Source organism: Monopterus albus, unplaced genomic scaffold, assembly GCF_001952655.1.
Source record: "Monopterus albus unplaced genomic scaffold, M_albus_1.0 scaffold6.1, whole genome shotgun sequence".
Taxonomy (NCBI): Eukaryota; Metazoa; Chordata; class Actinopteri; order Synbranchiformes; family Synbranchidae; genus Monopterus; species Monopterus albus.
In genome coordinates, this window is record NW_018127886.1 from 2,788,316 (window position 1) to 2,803,848 (window position 15,533).

The 15,533-nt window shown below is 42.8% G+C and overlaps 1 protein-coding gene across 1 annotated transcript in view; it reads right to left on the bottom strand.

The window, feature by feature from the left end:
• The window catches only part of wnk3 (WNK lysine deficient protein kinase 3), a 36,428-nt gene that overhangs the window by 10,606 nt on the left and 10,289 nt on the right, over positions 1 to 15,533 (bottom strand). Inside the window, exons 3-11 of the mRNA XM_020615425.1 lie at positions 9,652 to 9,824; positions 8,685 to 8,905; positions 7,855 to 8,012; positions 7,550 to 7,638; positions 7,202 to 7,421; positions 6,649 to 6,976; positions 4,921 to 5,039; positions 4,587 to 4,787; positions 3 to 4,104 (exon numbers count right to left, since the gene is read on the bottom strand). Of these exons, the coding sequence (XP_020471081.1) occupies positions 3 to 4,104; positions 4,587 to 4,787; positions 4,921 to 5,039; positions 6,649 to 6,976; positions 7,202 to 7,421; positions 7,550 to 7,638; positions 7,855 to 8,012; positions 8,685 to 8,905; positions 9,652 to 9,824 (5,611 nt within the window). The remainder of the gene's footprint in view (positions 1 to 2; positions 4,105 to 4,586; positions 4,788 to 4,920; positions 5,040 to 6,648; positions 6,977 to 7,201; positions 7,422 to 7,549; positions 7,639 to 7,854; positions 8,013 to 8,684; positions 8,906 to 9,651; positions 9,825 to 15,533) is intronic.

The window sequence follows — 15,533 nt, forward strand, 5'->3', positions numbered from 1 at the left end:
TGCAGGGTCAACTACAGAACTGAGACTATCTGTTTCAACACTTCCAGCTGAGCCAGGTGACAAAACCATTTGCTGACACTGCTGTATTGGCTGCTGTTGTTGTGCAATATGAACTATATCCTGCTGTACAGCTTGTATGGCTTGTTGGGTAAGCGGAGGGACATACTGAGGGGTCACAAGGACAGCAGTAGGCAGAGCATGCACCTGGCTTGGAGGCTGGCCTTGAGTGTGTTGCTGGAGCTGGGGCTGCATGAGCCCTGGCATTTGAGTATTTTGCTGAGCATGAGACTCCTGTTGGATCTGACTGGGAACAGAGGCCAGCCTAGCTGGAGGCTGGACAGTACCCTGGCCCATCATCTGAATGTCAACAGATGGGCCCTGGCTGTGTAGTGTCTGGGACTGATTAACTGTTGGGTGCAGAGGCTGAATTAATGGCTGAGCAGTTACCTGGCTCTGTGTGGGATTGACAGGTCCCGGAAAAGTAGACTGCAAAGGAATCTTCGGGGTCTGGAGGACCTGAGTCTGTCCTTGGATCATTGCCACTGGAGGAGTTATTTGGGTCTCAATCACAGCTTGTACTGCCTGTGCTGGTGACTGGGCTCTAAAATGGACTGGGATCTTACCCTGATTCTGGAGATGAGCCTCGCTTTGTCCTTGCTGGGTAAGGATTTGTGTTGGGACAAGAGAAGATGACTGGAAAGGGATCTGCATAGTCTGAAGAGCCAAGGGAACCTGAACCTGTGAGACAATTTGAGTTTGGTGCTGAATCATCTCATTACCAGATAGAGCTCCAGTTGGGATATGATGTTCCATTACAGAAGTGTGATGCTGTGGCTGGGCAACAAATGACTGCTGCTGCTGGATCAATGCTACTTGCTGCTGTTGCTCTATCACCTGCTGCTGTGTGAGAGTGGTATGAGGTGTAAACTGAGTGGCGTTTAGCTGTGGGATACACACGTGCTGTATATCAGCTGGTTGTTGCTGCTGAATTTGCTGCTCACTGTTAGGTTGTGGAACAGGGAGAGCCCCTTGTTTTTCAGTTTTCTGAAGCTGGATGATGGCTGCTTGCTGCTGCTCTTGAATCTGTTGCTGTATCAGAGCCCGTCTCTCAGCTTGTTGTTGTTGTGATAGAACTTGCTGCTGACACTGTTGTTCTAACTCTAACTGCAGCAGAGCTTGCTGCTGCTGCTGATCCGTCGGCTGTTTGAGCTGCATGTGTTGCTCCTCTTGTTGCTGTAGGTGTAGCTGAACTTTCGGTTGTAGCTGCTGCTGTTGTAAAATAGCCTGCTGGTGCAAATGCTGTTGTATGAGTACTTGTTGCTGTTGTTGCTCCATTTGTTGGAGTAAGGCTTGCTGCTGTAGTTGTTGTTCCTTTTGCTGTTGAGTCTGTTGGGATTGCTGCTGCAATACAAATTGTTGCTGCTGTTGTTTCTCTGATTCATTTTGTGCTCCAGCTTGGTGCAGCCCAGTTTGTTGATATAACTGGCTCTGGTGCTGTTGCTGCTGTTGCTCTAACTGCTGTTGTAAAAGTGCTTGTGGTTGCTGTTGTTGTACAAGACTTTGTGGTGGCTGCTGCTGCTCTTGTTGCTGTTGAATAAGAGCTTGTTGTTGCTGATCCAACAACTGCTTGTGCATAAGTGCTTGCTGCTGATCCAGTTGATGCTGTTGTAGTTGGGCCTGTTGCTGCTGTTGCTCTATCACCTGCTGCTGTGTGAGAGTGGTATGAGGTGTAAACTGAGTGGTGTTTAGCTGTGGGATACACACGTGCTGTATATCAGCTGGTTGTTGCTGCTGAATTTGCTGCTCACTGTTAGGTTGTGGAACAGGGAGAGCCCCTTGTTTTTCAGTTTTCTGAAGCTGGATGATGGCTGCTTGCTGCTGCTCTTGAATCTGTTGCTGTATCAGAGCCTGTTGCTGCAGTCTCTCAGCTTGTTGTTGTTGTGACAGAACTTGCTGCTGACACTGTTGTTCTAACTCTAACTGCAGCAGAGCTTGCTGCTGCTGCTGATCCGTCGGCTGTTTGAGCTGCATGTGTTGCTCCTCTTGTTGCTGTAGGTGTAGCTGAACTTTCGGTTGTAGCTGCTGCTGTTGTAAAATAGCCTGCTGGTGCAAATGCTGTTGTATGAGTACTTGTTGCTGTTGTTGCTCCATTTGTTGGAGTAAGGCTTGCTGCTGTAGTTGTTGTTCCTTTTGCTGTTGAGTCTGTTGGGATTGCTGCTGCAATACAAATTGTTGCTGCTGTTGTCCACTTTGCTGTTGTTTCTCTGATTCATTTTGTGCTCCAGCTTGGTGCAGCCCAGTTTGTTGATATAACTGGCTCTGGTGCTGTTGCTGCTGTTGCTCTAACTGCTGTTGTAAAAGTGCTTGTGGTTGCTGTTGTTGTACAAGACTTTGTGGTGGCTGCTGCTGCTCTTGTTGCTGTTGAATAAGAGCTTGTTGTTGCTGATCCAACAACTGCTTGTGCATAAGTGCTTGCTGCTGATCCAGTTGATGCTGTTGTAGTTGGGCCTGTTGCTGCTGTTGCTCTATCACCTGCTGCTGTGTGAGAGTGGTATGAGGTGTAAACTGAGTGGTGTTTAGCTGTGGGATACACACGTGCTGTATATCAGCTGGTTGTTGCTGCTGAATTTGCTGCTCACTGTTAGGTTGTGGAACAGGGAGAGCCCCTTGTTTTTCAGTTTTCTGAAGCTGGATGATGGCTGCTTGCTGCTGCTCTTGAATCTGTTGCTGTATCAGAGCCTGTTGCTGCAGTCTCTCAGCTTGTTGTTGTTGTGACAGAACTTGCTGCTGACACTGTTGTTCTAACTCTAACTGCAGCAGAGCTTGCTGCTGCTGCTGATCCGTCGGCTGTTTGAGCTGCATGTGTTGCTCCTCTTGTTGCTGTAGGTGTAGCTGAACTTTCGGTTGTAGCTGCTGCTGTTGTAAAATAGCCTGCTGGTGCAAATGCTGTTGTATGAGTACTTGTTGCTGTTGTTGCTCCATTTGTTGGAGTAAGGCTTGCTGCTGTAGTTGTTGTTCCTTTTGCTGTTGAGTCTGTTGGGATTGCTGCTGCAATACAAATTGTTGCTGCTGTTGTCCACTTTGCTGTTGTTTCTCTGATTCATTTTGTGCTCCAGCTTGGTGCAGCCCAGTTTGTTGATATAACTGGCTCTGGTGCTGTTGCTGCTGTTGCTCTAACTGCTGTTGTAAAAGTGCTTGTGGTTGCTGTTGTTGTACAAGACTTTGTGGTGGCTGCTGCTGCTCTTGTTGCTGTTGAATAAGAGCTTGTTGTTGCTGATCCAACAACTGCTTGTGCATAAGTGCTTGCTGCTGATCCAGTTGATGCTGTTGTAGTTGGGCCTGTTGCTGCTGTTGCTGTTGAGGCAGCGCTTTGTGTTGCTGTCGATCAAGCTGTTGCTGGACTTGTGTCTGATGTTGATCAAGAAGTAAAGGTTGTTGTCCTAAATGTTGCTGCTGCTGTAGCAGAGTTTGCTGTTGCTGGAGCCGTTGTTGCAATGTGGCCTGTTTGTTAACATCCCCTGCTGGCTGCTTTTTATAAGTCTGAGGTTGCTCTTCAGATAGTGGTAATAACATACCCTGTTGTTCCATGTCTGTTTGTGTAGGTAACACTTGGTGCTGAGGAGCTGGCTGGACAGGTGGCACAGGCTGCTGTACGTAGGTCTGCTGCTGTGGCTCGTGTGGATGTGTGTGGACAGCTGTAGCAGAAAGGCTCTGTTGATGCTGTTCCATTGGTGGCTGAGTGGCATTAACTTGTTGTTCAAGTAGAATTTGCTGTTGTGGCTGCTGCTGAAGGGTGGCAGTCTGGGGATCCATCCCAATCTGTTGTTGGACAATAGTCTGCTGAGGGATCATTACAGGATGTGCTTGCTTGGGTTCTGCCTGGGGAATGATGTCAGTGAACTGCATGGGAGTGGCAGGGGTTTGGGTCTGCTGAGTGAGGGGCACAACGGCCCCTACTACACCAACAGGATTACTGACTGACATAGGTGTAGTTAGAATATTAATGGGTGCTTGTGGGGAAACAGCAGGTATGTATGACTGTGAAGATGCCATTGATCCATGGGGAGTGGCAGTTTGAAATGCATCTGATAGGAATGTTTGCGCCTATTCAGTGATAATGATAGAATGATGATTGATGTGGAAAAAAGGGAAAAGAAAGCAGTACAAAATAGGTAAGAATAAGCTTTGCAAGAAGCATAAATTATCAAAACATTTAACAACAAGGCTTCCCACGGTGTTTTATAGCAGAGGTGGGCTGCCTTAAATGCAGACCACCACAGTTAAAGTTTAAAAAGGCAAATACAATTTTTTTCATAAAGTAAAAAGTTAACCTTCAGCTAAAATAAGCAGAAGTAATATTTCACATAGGAATACATTTATACATGTAAAGAGAAGTGTTATTAAAACAACACATCTCTCAACCTCCACTAACAAATATCCTAGGGAAACCCTGTAAAGCGTACAATCAGATCAGGTCAGTCTCGGAGAATTATAAATCCTGGAATTATTTGTGATTGTGGTTATCTGGAAGAAAAGATTCCACAATGGGACATTTTTATACAAGTTAGTACTATCACCCTTTTCACCTGAAAATATTGTTGAGGCACACTTGGTGATACCTGTGGAACCATGCCACTGGGCTGAAGAAATGGCTGACCAACAGGCCCCCCACCACTTTGGCCTATGGACATGCTGGACATATTAACACTCTGACCAAGAGGCACATTTGGGATGCTTCCACTCTCACTGATGGGGGGCATTTGAGAATGAACCAATGTGCCAGTGCCCTGTAGCACAAGAAAACAGTTAAGGAACAATACGATCTATCAACACCATGATTTCACGCAATAATGTGGTATTATTGGTATTATTATTATTATTATTATTATTATGTCAGATGAAAACAATGTTTAGACATACAGATGCTGTAGAGGGGAGACTAGTTTGGGAGTGGGTGTATGACTCCTCTTGTTGAGAGTATGCCTGGCTCTGTCCACCTGCATAAGTTTCACAGCTGGCAGACCCAATGCTCTCACCTTCTGAGTGAAAGACAATTTAAGAAGGGATATAAAAATGCGAACTACACATACAGTGGGTACGGAAAGTATTCAGACCCCCTTAAATTTTTCACTCTTTGTTATATTGCAGCCATATGCTAAAATCATTTAAGTTCATTTTTTCCCTCATTAATGTACACACAACACCCCATATTGACAGAAAAAACACGAAATTTTTGACATTTTTGCAGATTTATTAAAAAAGAAAAACTGAAATATCACATGGTCATAAGTATTCAGACCCTTTGCCCAGTATTTAGTAGAAGCAGCCTTTTGAGCTAATACAGCCATGAGTCTTTTTGGGAATGATGCAACAAGTTTTTCACACCTGCATTTGGGGATCCTCTGCCATTCCTCCTTGCAGATCCTCTCCAGTTCTGTCAGGTTGGATGGTAAACGTTGGTGGACAGCCATTTTCAGGTCTCTCCAGAGATGCTCAATTGGGTTTAAGTCAGGGCTCTGGCTGGACCATTCAAGAACAGTCACGGAGTTATTGTGAAGCCGCTCCTTCGTTATTTTAGCTGTGTGCTTAGGGTCATCGTCATGTTGGAAGGTGAACCTTCGGCCCAGTCTGAGGTCCTGAGCACTCTGGAGAAGGTTTGCGTCCAGAATATCCCTGTACTTGGCCGCATTCATCCTTCCCTCGATTGCAACCAGTCGTCCTGTCCCTGCAGCTGAAAAAACACCCCCATAGCATGATGCTGCCACCACCATGCTTCACTGTTGGGACTGTATTGGACAGGTGATGAGCAGTGCCTGGTTTTCTCCACACATACCACTTAGAATTAAGGCCAAAAAGTTCTATCTTGGTCTCATCAGACCAGAGAATCGTATTTCTCACCATCTTGGAGTCCTTCAGGTGTTTTTTAGCAAACTCCATGCAGACTTTCAGGTGTCTTGCACTGAGGAGAGGCTTCCGTCGGGCCACTCTGCCATAAAGCCCCGACTGGTGGAGGGCTGCAGTGATGGTTGACGTTCTACAACTTTCTCCCATCTCCCGACTGCATCTCTGGAGCTCAGCCACAGTCATCTTTGGGTTCTTCTGTACCTCTCTCACCAAGGCTCTTCTCCCCCGATAGCTCAGTTTGGCCAGACGGCCAGCCCTAGGAAGGGTTCTGGTCGTCCCAAACGTCTTCCATTTAAGGATTATAGAGGCCACTGTGCTCTTAGGAACCTTAAGTACAGCAGTTAAATATATGAGTGTCACAGCAAAGGGTCTGAATACTTATGACCATGTGATATTTCACTTTTTCTTTTTTAATAAATCTGCAGAAATGTCAAAAATTCTGTGTTTTTTCTGTCAATATGGGGTGCTGTGTGTACATTAATGAGGAAAAAAATGAACTTAAATGATTTTAGCATATGGCTGCAATATAACAAAGCGTGAAAAATTTAAGGGGGTCTGAATACTTTCCGTACCCACTGTATTTGTCCAAGTCAGAATACACATAGTCACAGTATTTTGCATTTGTTTATTTGAACTTCTATGTCCATAATTTATAATAATAATAATTCATGCAGAGTAGTGTCTTATTGGCTCACAATGTACCTTTCTAATAAACATATAGTATCATGAAGGTGAATATTCTACCTGGTAGACCAAGGGCTGTTGCACTAAAAATATGTTGCTGTCTGACATGCTGGTCCACTTCAGACAGCTCCTCACACTCCTGTCCTCCTCCTCCTCCTCCTCCTCCTCCTCCAGTCTGTCCAGCTGCCCTTGGCCCCAGTGAGGAGTATGATGGATGGGAAAAGGTGTCAGAGGTGAAAGTGGAGTCTCTTCTTTCTTCAAAACCCTGTTGCTGCTGTAGACGCTGCTGCTGTCGACGCTCCCGTGACTTTTTGATCTGATTTACTCTGTCCCGAATGGATTTTCCCACCACCTTGGCATCGCTCTCATGGAAGAAGCCTGACTTCACCTGTGATGAGGGAGAGGGAGGGAGAGAGAGCTGATTAATTAATGGCTAGAGACAGGTTGAAACTAGGTCAGAGAGATGTACCTTGAAATAACTAAAGGATTTTATTCACCCGACCATCCTTTAAGCTTTAAAGCATCTAAGCCTTTTTCCCAGTCTACCCTACACCATACCTGACCCCCAAGAGCCCCCTTTCTATTTGTCAGTCATAGGTTTTCCCTGTCTCACCATCTCTAGAGCCACCTCTTCGGCGCTATCATTCTCCAGGTCATAACTGAATTCGATGGCCTCATTGTCTTTGTGCTTCCCCTTTAGCTTCTTGGGTTCTTCAACCCAAATCCGGAGAGCTAGAAAGTCCTGGATGCCTGTATCCTCCTCTGCCAGCTCCACCCGAACCCCTGTATCCTCCCCAAAGAACGCATGGTTCAGGAGGTCTCTGATGGAGAGTCTGTTGAGGGAAACACAATAAAAGGGACAGGAGTGGTGAAACAGACAGCAGATGTTTTATGATTGCCTGATCAGAAATTCTGCAATAGACAGTGCTGTTTGTCCTGTTAAGAAAGTAAAAGCGCTTACCTCTGACTCTTGTTCTGACGAATGCAGCATTCAATAATCTCTTTAATCTCTGGATCATTGACTTTATCAAAGCTGGCTGGCTTTATGCCCTGCAGAGAAAGAAATGGGAAATTAATTGTATTTAACAGGAAATGATGGAATTAGGCTCTGGGATTTTGTATATAATAACTGAAGGTATTTTTGCCAGTTAGTTGGACAACATTTAAATAAAAATTATTAAAGAGGTCTACACTTATCACCACAAATGTTCACTGTTTGTATGAAAGTAACAGTTTGAGAGTTTATATGAACTGAAAAAAACTCACACTTGTGACTTTGCGATAAATCTGAGCTGCATTTTGGCACTCAGAGTAGGGGTATTCTGAAGTAGCCATCTCCAGCATGCACATCCCAAACGCGTAAACATCCACAGACTCATCATAGTGCTCTTCATACATCTCTGGAGCCATGAACTCTGGTGTTCCTGTTAAGACCAGATGGTGGTTCATAGTCACTTACTTTAAAGTGCTTGAGAGTTGTGTTCTTGGAAAAGTATCTGTCAGTGGGCACATCACCTGGGCTCTGCAGCTGTTCCCTTAGTGAGGAAGTGCCTAGCTTGCGGCTATCAAACCCTAACACTTTTTGGCACTATTTAAAAGCAACATTGTTCTCACTGTCTATAACACCACAAAATTTCTTCCATAGGTCCGATCTTGGCCTTAAATAATGTTTTGTGCACAGTTTTGTATTCACCACTAGCTATTTTCACTTCTAGGTTATCCAGTTTGACACACTGACGCCTACGTTGATGTCTGAGTGACGTTATGCTAGCTGGATGTGAGTTGAGGCTTCAAAGTTTGTGCCATAATAAATATATCGGTATTTTAGGTTTGATAAAATTTTGCTGGATAAGATGTTTAAACAAAGCTGGACCTCATCACTGGTCTGTTTACATTAAGTGCTGCCCAAATGGAGTTTAAATTGATTTTGTCAATAATAATCTATACTCCTAGACAGTTGAGGCTGTAAAAATCTGTGCAATGCTGAATACAAAGAAAATTTCATTTATACAGTAGATCTGGACTCAGTTTGCTGATGTAGTCACTGCATCCCTGGCATTGTTTGCAAAAGAAGCTGGTTTATTTATGTAGCCTACCTATGACACTCTTGGCAAAAGAGGTCCTCATAAGAGTGGCCAGTCCAAGGTCACCTATTTTGACTGATCCTGTGGGGCCTGTGATGAAGATGTTGTCACACTTCAGGTCCCGGTGGACAATTGGAGGAGTCCTGGTATGAAGGAAGTGAAGGCCCTTCAGGATTTGCCTACACCAACTCCTCAGCACTTTGGGTTTCATTACCTTAAAGCGCTTAAGATAACTGTGCAGAGAGAGACAAAATAAGATGATATAATAATAATTAGTCATGGCACTTCACTTGAATCACATTATCCATCCATTATCTATACCGCTTATTCCTTAGGGTCACAGGGGGGTGAGAGGCAGGGTACCTGGACATGTCACCAGTCTATCACAGGGCTAACATGTAGACAAACAACCACACACATTCACACTTACTCCTGGGGGTAATTTAGAGTCTCCAGTCAACCTAAGCCACATGTCTTTGGACTGTGGGAGGAAGCCAGAGTACCCGGAATGGACCCACACAGACAGGCCCCGGTTCGGTCTAGGCTCAAACCCAGAATCTTGTTGTTGTGAAGCAGACAGTACTAACCACTGTACTGCAAGTTCTTTCTAACATTAGTTTAGTTTGAGGTTTATAAAAAAACAAACATAAAATAAAATAAAGTAAAGAGTGAGAGAAAGACAGAAATGTAAAACTTTAATACAATTTAATTTTTCATTTAAAAAAAGCTATAAAATTTTTGTGCCTGCTGTCAATTACAGTTTTTAAATGAAAGTAAACTGGAATCAACCAAAATAGGAATCAGCAGGTCAGACCTAAAAATAAATAAATAAATAAATAAATAAAATTTGGAAATCTCAATCGGTCCAGAAAATTGCAGTCGGTGCATCTCTAATTTAGACTGATTAGATTATTTTTCTTCCCCATCAAAATAAGTGATATTGAGTGAATAATAATAGATATAAGGAGGTTTTACTTACGTTTTGAGTGTTCCTGAAGTCATGAGTTCAGTGACCAGTACGATGCACTTCTTGCCACGAAGAACTGATTCCCAGGAATCATAGAAGCGGACAATGTTAGGATGCTGAAGCCCCTTCAACATTTCTGCCTCTTCCTTGAAGCGTTGCTGTTCTGCCTTGGTGAGCTTGCGGTCCTGAGATGAGAGTTACATATCAAGTCACATGTCATGAATGTGATCATTTGTTTCTCTTTTTTACTATAAAATGCAAACGTTGCTTTGTTTATTTCTGTGTGCCATGCTAGAATTCTATTCAGAGCCCCAAAACCTCATAGGCTACCTACTACTGCATAAACACAACTGTGCAATAACACCTGCTGCCAGTAGATGGTACTAGCAATACAGAGTTCCAACACTGCTAAGACAACACCCAAGCCTTAGCTTTATAAAACATATTTCTACTGCATTTGTCACACATCCACATCTCCAGTATGGTGAAGAGAATGGATGAGGCAGACATCCAATTCACTGGCACAAGCAGCATCCCACAGGAACAAAGACATCCACTGACTAATCCCTATGTTAAACACCAGTGAATAGATTATTTATAAGGTCAAAAACTCATGCAAGGAAGGTATTATGTTCTGCAGTAAAAAAAAAAAAAACTTGCATTATATCTGGTATGTCCTTCTAAATCCAATGCTGCTCTCATCAATAACATCTGCTATATACAGATAAAACAATACTCATATAAATGACCGAAAAACCAAGTCAAAAGAAACTGCATTGATGAATATGCAAGTGATGTGACATAACACTAAAAAAATTAAACAACATTGACAATCAAAGGATTTTAGAGTGGAGAAAAACCTGACTGGCTGTGCTAAATCAGTGGCTATTATTAGACGTGTGTCACAAACAACAGTTGTCTGCTATTTCCATGTGGACAAAAAAACTGGGTATTTCAGGTGGGTTTTTTGGTTTTTGTTTTTTTTTTTTACCTGTGTTGACCTTTTAACCTGCAATTTGAGTACCTTTTGTCAGTGGTTTGTATTTACCAGCAGCTAACCTTCATCCATTTATGGAGAATCAAATTATAAGGAAAAAAAAAAAACAAAACAATGTGTCTGCGAGGGAGTCGGATGGCAGCCACTGACGTGTCACAAACAGACCTCACTATATATATAAAAGTCATAACACTGGTTTTCCACCGATCGATTCCATTGATGTTGAGCTTTTGGATTTAGGCTACACGAAGCTCCCCAAAGGGAGGCAGTATACTGCAGATGTTTGGATGCAAATAAAGAGATTTTCATGTAATGCTTGTCTGTCACTGCATGCTTCTGTCTACAGTATATATTCATTTTTTAGGCTGTGCTCTTTCTTGTGCCTCTGCTTCTCTTCATCCCTGTGTCTGTGCTTCAGCTCTTGTTCTCTGTGGCTACACTGGTTCAGTATCCTTTTCTGGAAGTACTGGTGAAGGCAGTTCCTCTGCCCCTCCCCTCTCAACAGGCAAGTTGCATCAACAGAAAGGCTTCTCCTCTTTGCACTGTTACGGCTGAAAATATGTTACCCAGCTTAAGCCTGTCCTCATACCTTAATTCCTTTAACAACTACCGCAAATACCTTTTGTCAATATGTGTATGCATCCTTATTCAATTGTACAGTATGTGTGTATATGACCATGTGCAGGTGTGTCTGTCCACGCTTCCGTCTCAATGCTGCCTGTCTCTACATCTATCCATATCTACATGTGTTTTCTGGTGTGTTTTATTTTGCAATGCAGTACTGTCTCTCTTTGGATACCTTTGTTTTCTGTCTGCATCACTGGCACAACATAACATTGCATTGTGTCCCTATCTGTTGCCTCCTCAGCGTCTATTGCTTCTCCTTCTGAGTGTCGCATTAGACAGCCTTAGGGTCAGCATAGGTCACAAGGAGTTCAGTTAGTGAGCTTGTGTCCAGACAGACTCACATCAATCTTTTCTCCACCACATACTCACTCATACACATGCATACCCATATCCACACAAGCAGAGGCAAAGCAACAACATCTCTAGATAACAGGTAATCTAGAGACACACTTGCAAGTGTGTCTTTAATAAGCCACATTTCTCTTTCTTACTGACAAAACTGCTAAATACACACACATATATAATGCTGTTAGGAGGCACAACTCACACTGAACTATAGTAATTGATTTTATTCTTATTTTGGCCACAGAATGTGGACAGACTGCCGAGATCACCTTACAAAAATGTGGCAGCCTTTACAATAGAGGAACACAGCATCAATAAAAATTATACATTAGTATGTTCACAAATGTAGTAGTTATTGCACGCCCAGTAATTGTAACTAATTACTATACACTTTTGGGTGTTCCTGTTATTTTGTCCACACCTGCATGATCCATTTGGTCATATAATGTCTCTGTTACATGGTGTCTCTGTGGCAGGAGCCCAAGTATGGTAACTATGTAAACAGAGTAAGACCATGAGGTCTTTTTTTGGATCAGACATCTGGTGGAACAGAAGGTCAAGTTGCAGGTTAGGGACCATTATTCTTTCTATAGCTGGATATTTCTGAGGGTGTATATACACATTAATATGTGTTGCTCTGTAGTGTGGAAGTAAACATGTCAGCATCTGAAAATGTGAGGTGGCGGGTGGCAATGATTAGATTACTATAAACTACAATAGCTCAGACTAACAAGATAGATTGCTGGTAAAGGGCTGGCCTGCATGTCGGATTAGAACTCAAGACTAGCGGGCCAAGTTCACTAACCTTTCTAGATTCCTCTAGCCAAAACAATACACTAGCTTTTTTTTTTTTTAGGTGACCACATATCAGCAGGAGGTCTTTATATCTCAGTGTTTTAGGGTCATGATACCAGTGTTACAGTGGTAAAGGCAACTTCACTGATATAATGTAACCAGTCAACATGAAGATACACAGCTTCAGGGCTAAGAAACCATACATCAGGTTTTCCTTATGTATTATTTAAAAAAAATCTATTCATATAAACTCAGTTGTCAGTTCATTAGGTACACCTAGCTAAAACTAATGCAGTCAATACCACAGTCCTGGAACAAATCCTCCCTCCATTAAGGTGTTAAGGGTCAGTTTATGTTTTAAGCCCGTTTACACAAAACTTAAAAAGCCGGCAAAATGCCACTTCAGTGTTCCTTTTACACAGCTGCTGGAATCCCAGTACTAGAGGTGTGATGCTATCATGACGTCCAGTGGTCGATGTAATTTGCGGCCAATATGAAAACGAAACAAGTAGGCTGTTATCTGATTTAATTTAAAATATTTAAAAATGGAAATCGGGAATTACACTAGCCTACTATATGTGCATCCAGTTTCAGTTCTGTGTGTCTGTTTGATGACAGACAGAAGCATGCATTTTGGCTGCATCCACACAAAATCCTTCCTACAAGGTCCTACAGAGGTGTAGCTGTGTTTGTTTGTGCTTTAGCATGTAACCACAATTAAAGTAATACAAAATAAAGTTTTAACTTTCTGATTCATGTTGTTCTTGCTGATGCTGCTCTCTCTCCTCATTCATTCTCAAGCTCTCTCTCCCTCACATGGATCTCAGAACCCCTATTCTGCCTTGTCCACTTTATACTCATCTTGGTAAAAATACTACCTCTCACTGCAGCATTTTGGAGGGCCAACTTTGACCCCTCATTCACAGACTGTATCTTTCACACGGAGCAGCGAGGAGAAAATTTCCCACATTGAATGGGCAGTGTAAAAGAGGCCTTGGACTGACATGAATAGCAATCACATAATATTTGAACATGACTGCTTCAGATTCATTGATTTCTGACTAGACTATACAGTTAATGCTAATGTTATAATGTCTCAAGCATGTAGTAGCAACTGAATCTCAACTGCTTGTTAGATAATGAACACTGTGCTGTGGGAGGATGACACAGCGTGAGGGATACTTGTCAACTGTGTGCATGAGTTGAAGACATATCTGCTCAGTGCAGCTGTAGTCCATTTGATATAACTTCTGCTCATTTTAGACACCCTTCAATAGCCTGTCTTTGCTTTACCTGGCCTACACCAACTGGTCTTTAATGATGAACAACCAAGGTCACCACACCCAACCCCTTTCTTATTGTTATTTGATACACTGTCCCAAACAATTACGACCAGATAACAAAATAACTTTTCTATACACGAAAAAGTAGTCTAGAACCCTTTCACCAGAGGGGGTATTTCTTATCAAAGTGTAGGAAAACAACTATACTTTCTAGCATGAGACACACAGCTGGTAGCAGCCACAGCTAATCTTCCAAACCTAGTGAATCACTGAGTTACTGCCAGCTGCCAATTTTGGGGTCTCAGGTGAACAAGGGGTCTAGACTCTAGACCACGTTTCACAAGGGCTGCACACTGACTTACGATTTTAATATAACCCTCAGTCATTTGACAGTCAGAGTCAAAGTTCTTAAATACCCTTAGTAAGGATTTTACTAGAAAGCATGCACAATGTTTTTACAGGAGTAGGCTGCCTCCTAAAATGACATTTACCTGCAGATATAAATCCAAAAGGCTTTTGAGCAAAATGTAAAATTACCAAATAGTTAAGGTCATCATCATGGTAACCAGGAAGCTGTAGTTACTCCAATATGAACACTGATCTAATGTTAGTGTGGCTGGGTGGGCTGAGCTGAGCAGGACCAGTCTGTTATGACTGGGTTGAACCAGTTTGGTTTCTGCCACCCAAGTTATGCCATTTGTGCAGGGTTTTTGTTGCAGCCTGACAAGCAACCGCTGTAATTAACTCCCTGGATCACTCTGCATGCTCAGTCACACAGACAAAAAGTGATGGGGGAGAGATGGATGTGAGAGAGGAAGAGAGAGAGAGGGTGACAGGGCAGAAGCATATGTTAACAGAGACAGAGAGCAACAGCTTGCACACAAAAATGTAATGCACATACAAGACACATACTAATGTATCTGTATACAACTGAAGCAGTAGCGAAAGAGATAAACACTGTAGTTTGGCTCGTTTAGGTGTTCTCAGGTAAGGGGAGTGGAAAGAAGAGAGATGGTGTCCACACTGTGAACTTTAATTAACCATTCTTTCAAGCTGCATTTGGACAGCTAATCCCCTGGCTTCCCACTCTTTGGGGACACAAGAGGAGAGGAACTAGGTGCTCCCAGGCTGCAGTCTCATAGGATAGTGGACTAGAAATAAATCAAATAGCGCAATGGCTCGACATACATGCTGTATGAAACATTTCATAGACTGTCTGTGGCTTTATGGAATTATAATACATGTGCAGAATTTGTTTGTTGTCTGTTTAATGTGACATGCACTCATAATTGGAAATGGCTGCTGTTTGGATTAATGTTTGCTTCAACTCTACCATTATCAACACAGCAAGCTTTTCTTATAGTATCATTATTATTCTGATCACTTTGAACAGCTGACTGAATCTTTATTTCAGATTCTTATATGGGTTCATAGCAAGTAATTAAAATAAATAAAAATAATAAAAGCAACAGGTGAGCAATTAAACATATACTAATAAAAAAAACACAAAAACATTCCATTTTACTGCCACTCTGCACTGAAACTGTGTACAAGCTTTGGTAAGGTGAAGTAAACAGGACAGATTATGTGACCCGAGAGAATAGGACACTGCACTGAATGTGGCAATGGATCAATCTCTAGGCGTGTGACCAGGCCACTGTAAACTGTCTGTGTGCATGTGTGTGTGTGTGTGTTCGTGTGTTTCCCCGCATGTGGTAACTTAGCATCAGCTACACAACTGCTCTCTGAGAGGGATGCCATGGTAATCCTCAGTTTGGCTCGTTGTTTCCCCCTCAGTCTCTCTCACACGCCATCACCTCCTGTGTCTCTCTTTCCTTTCTCACACA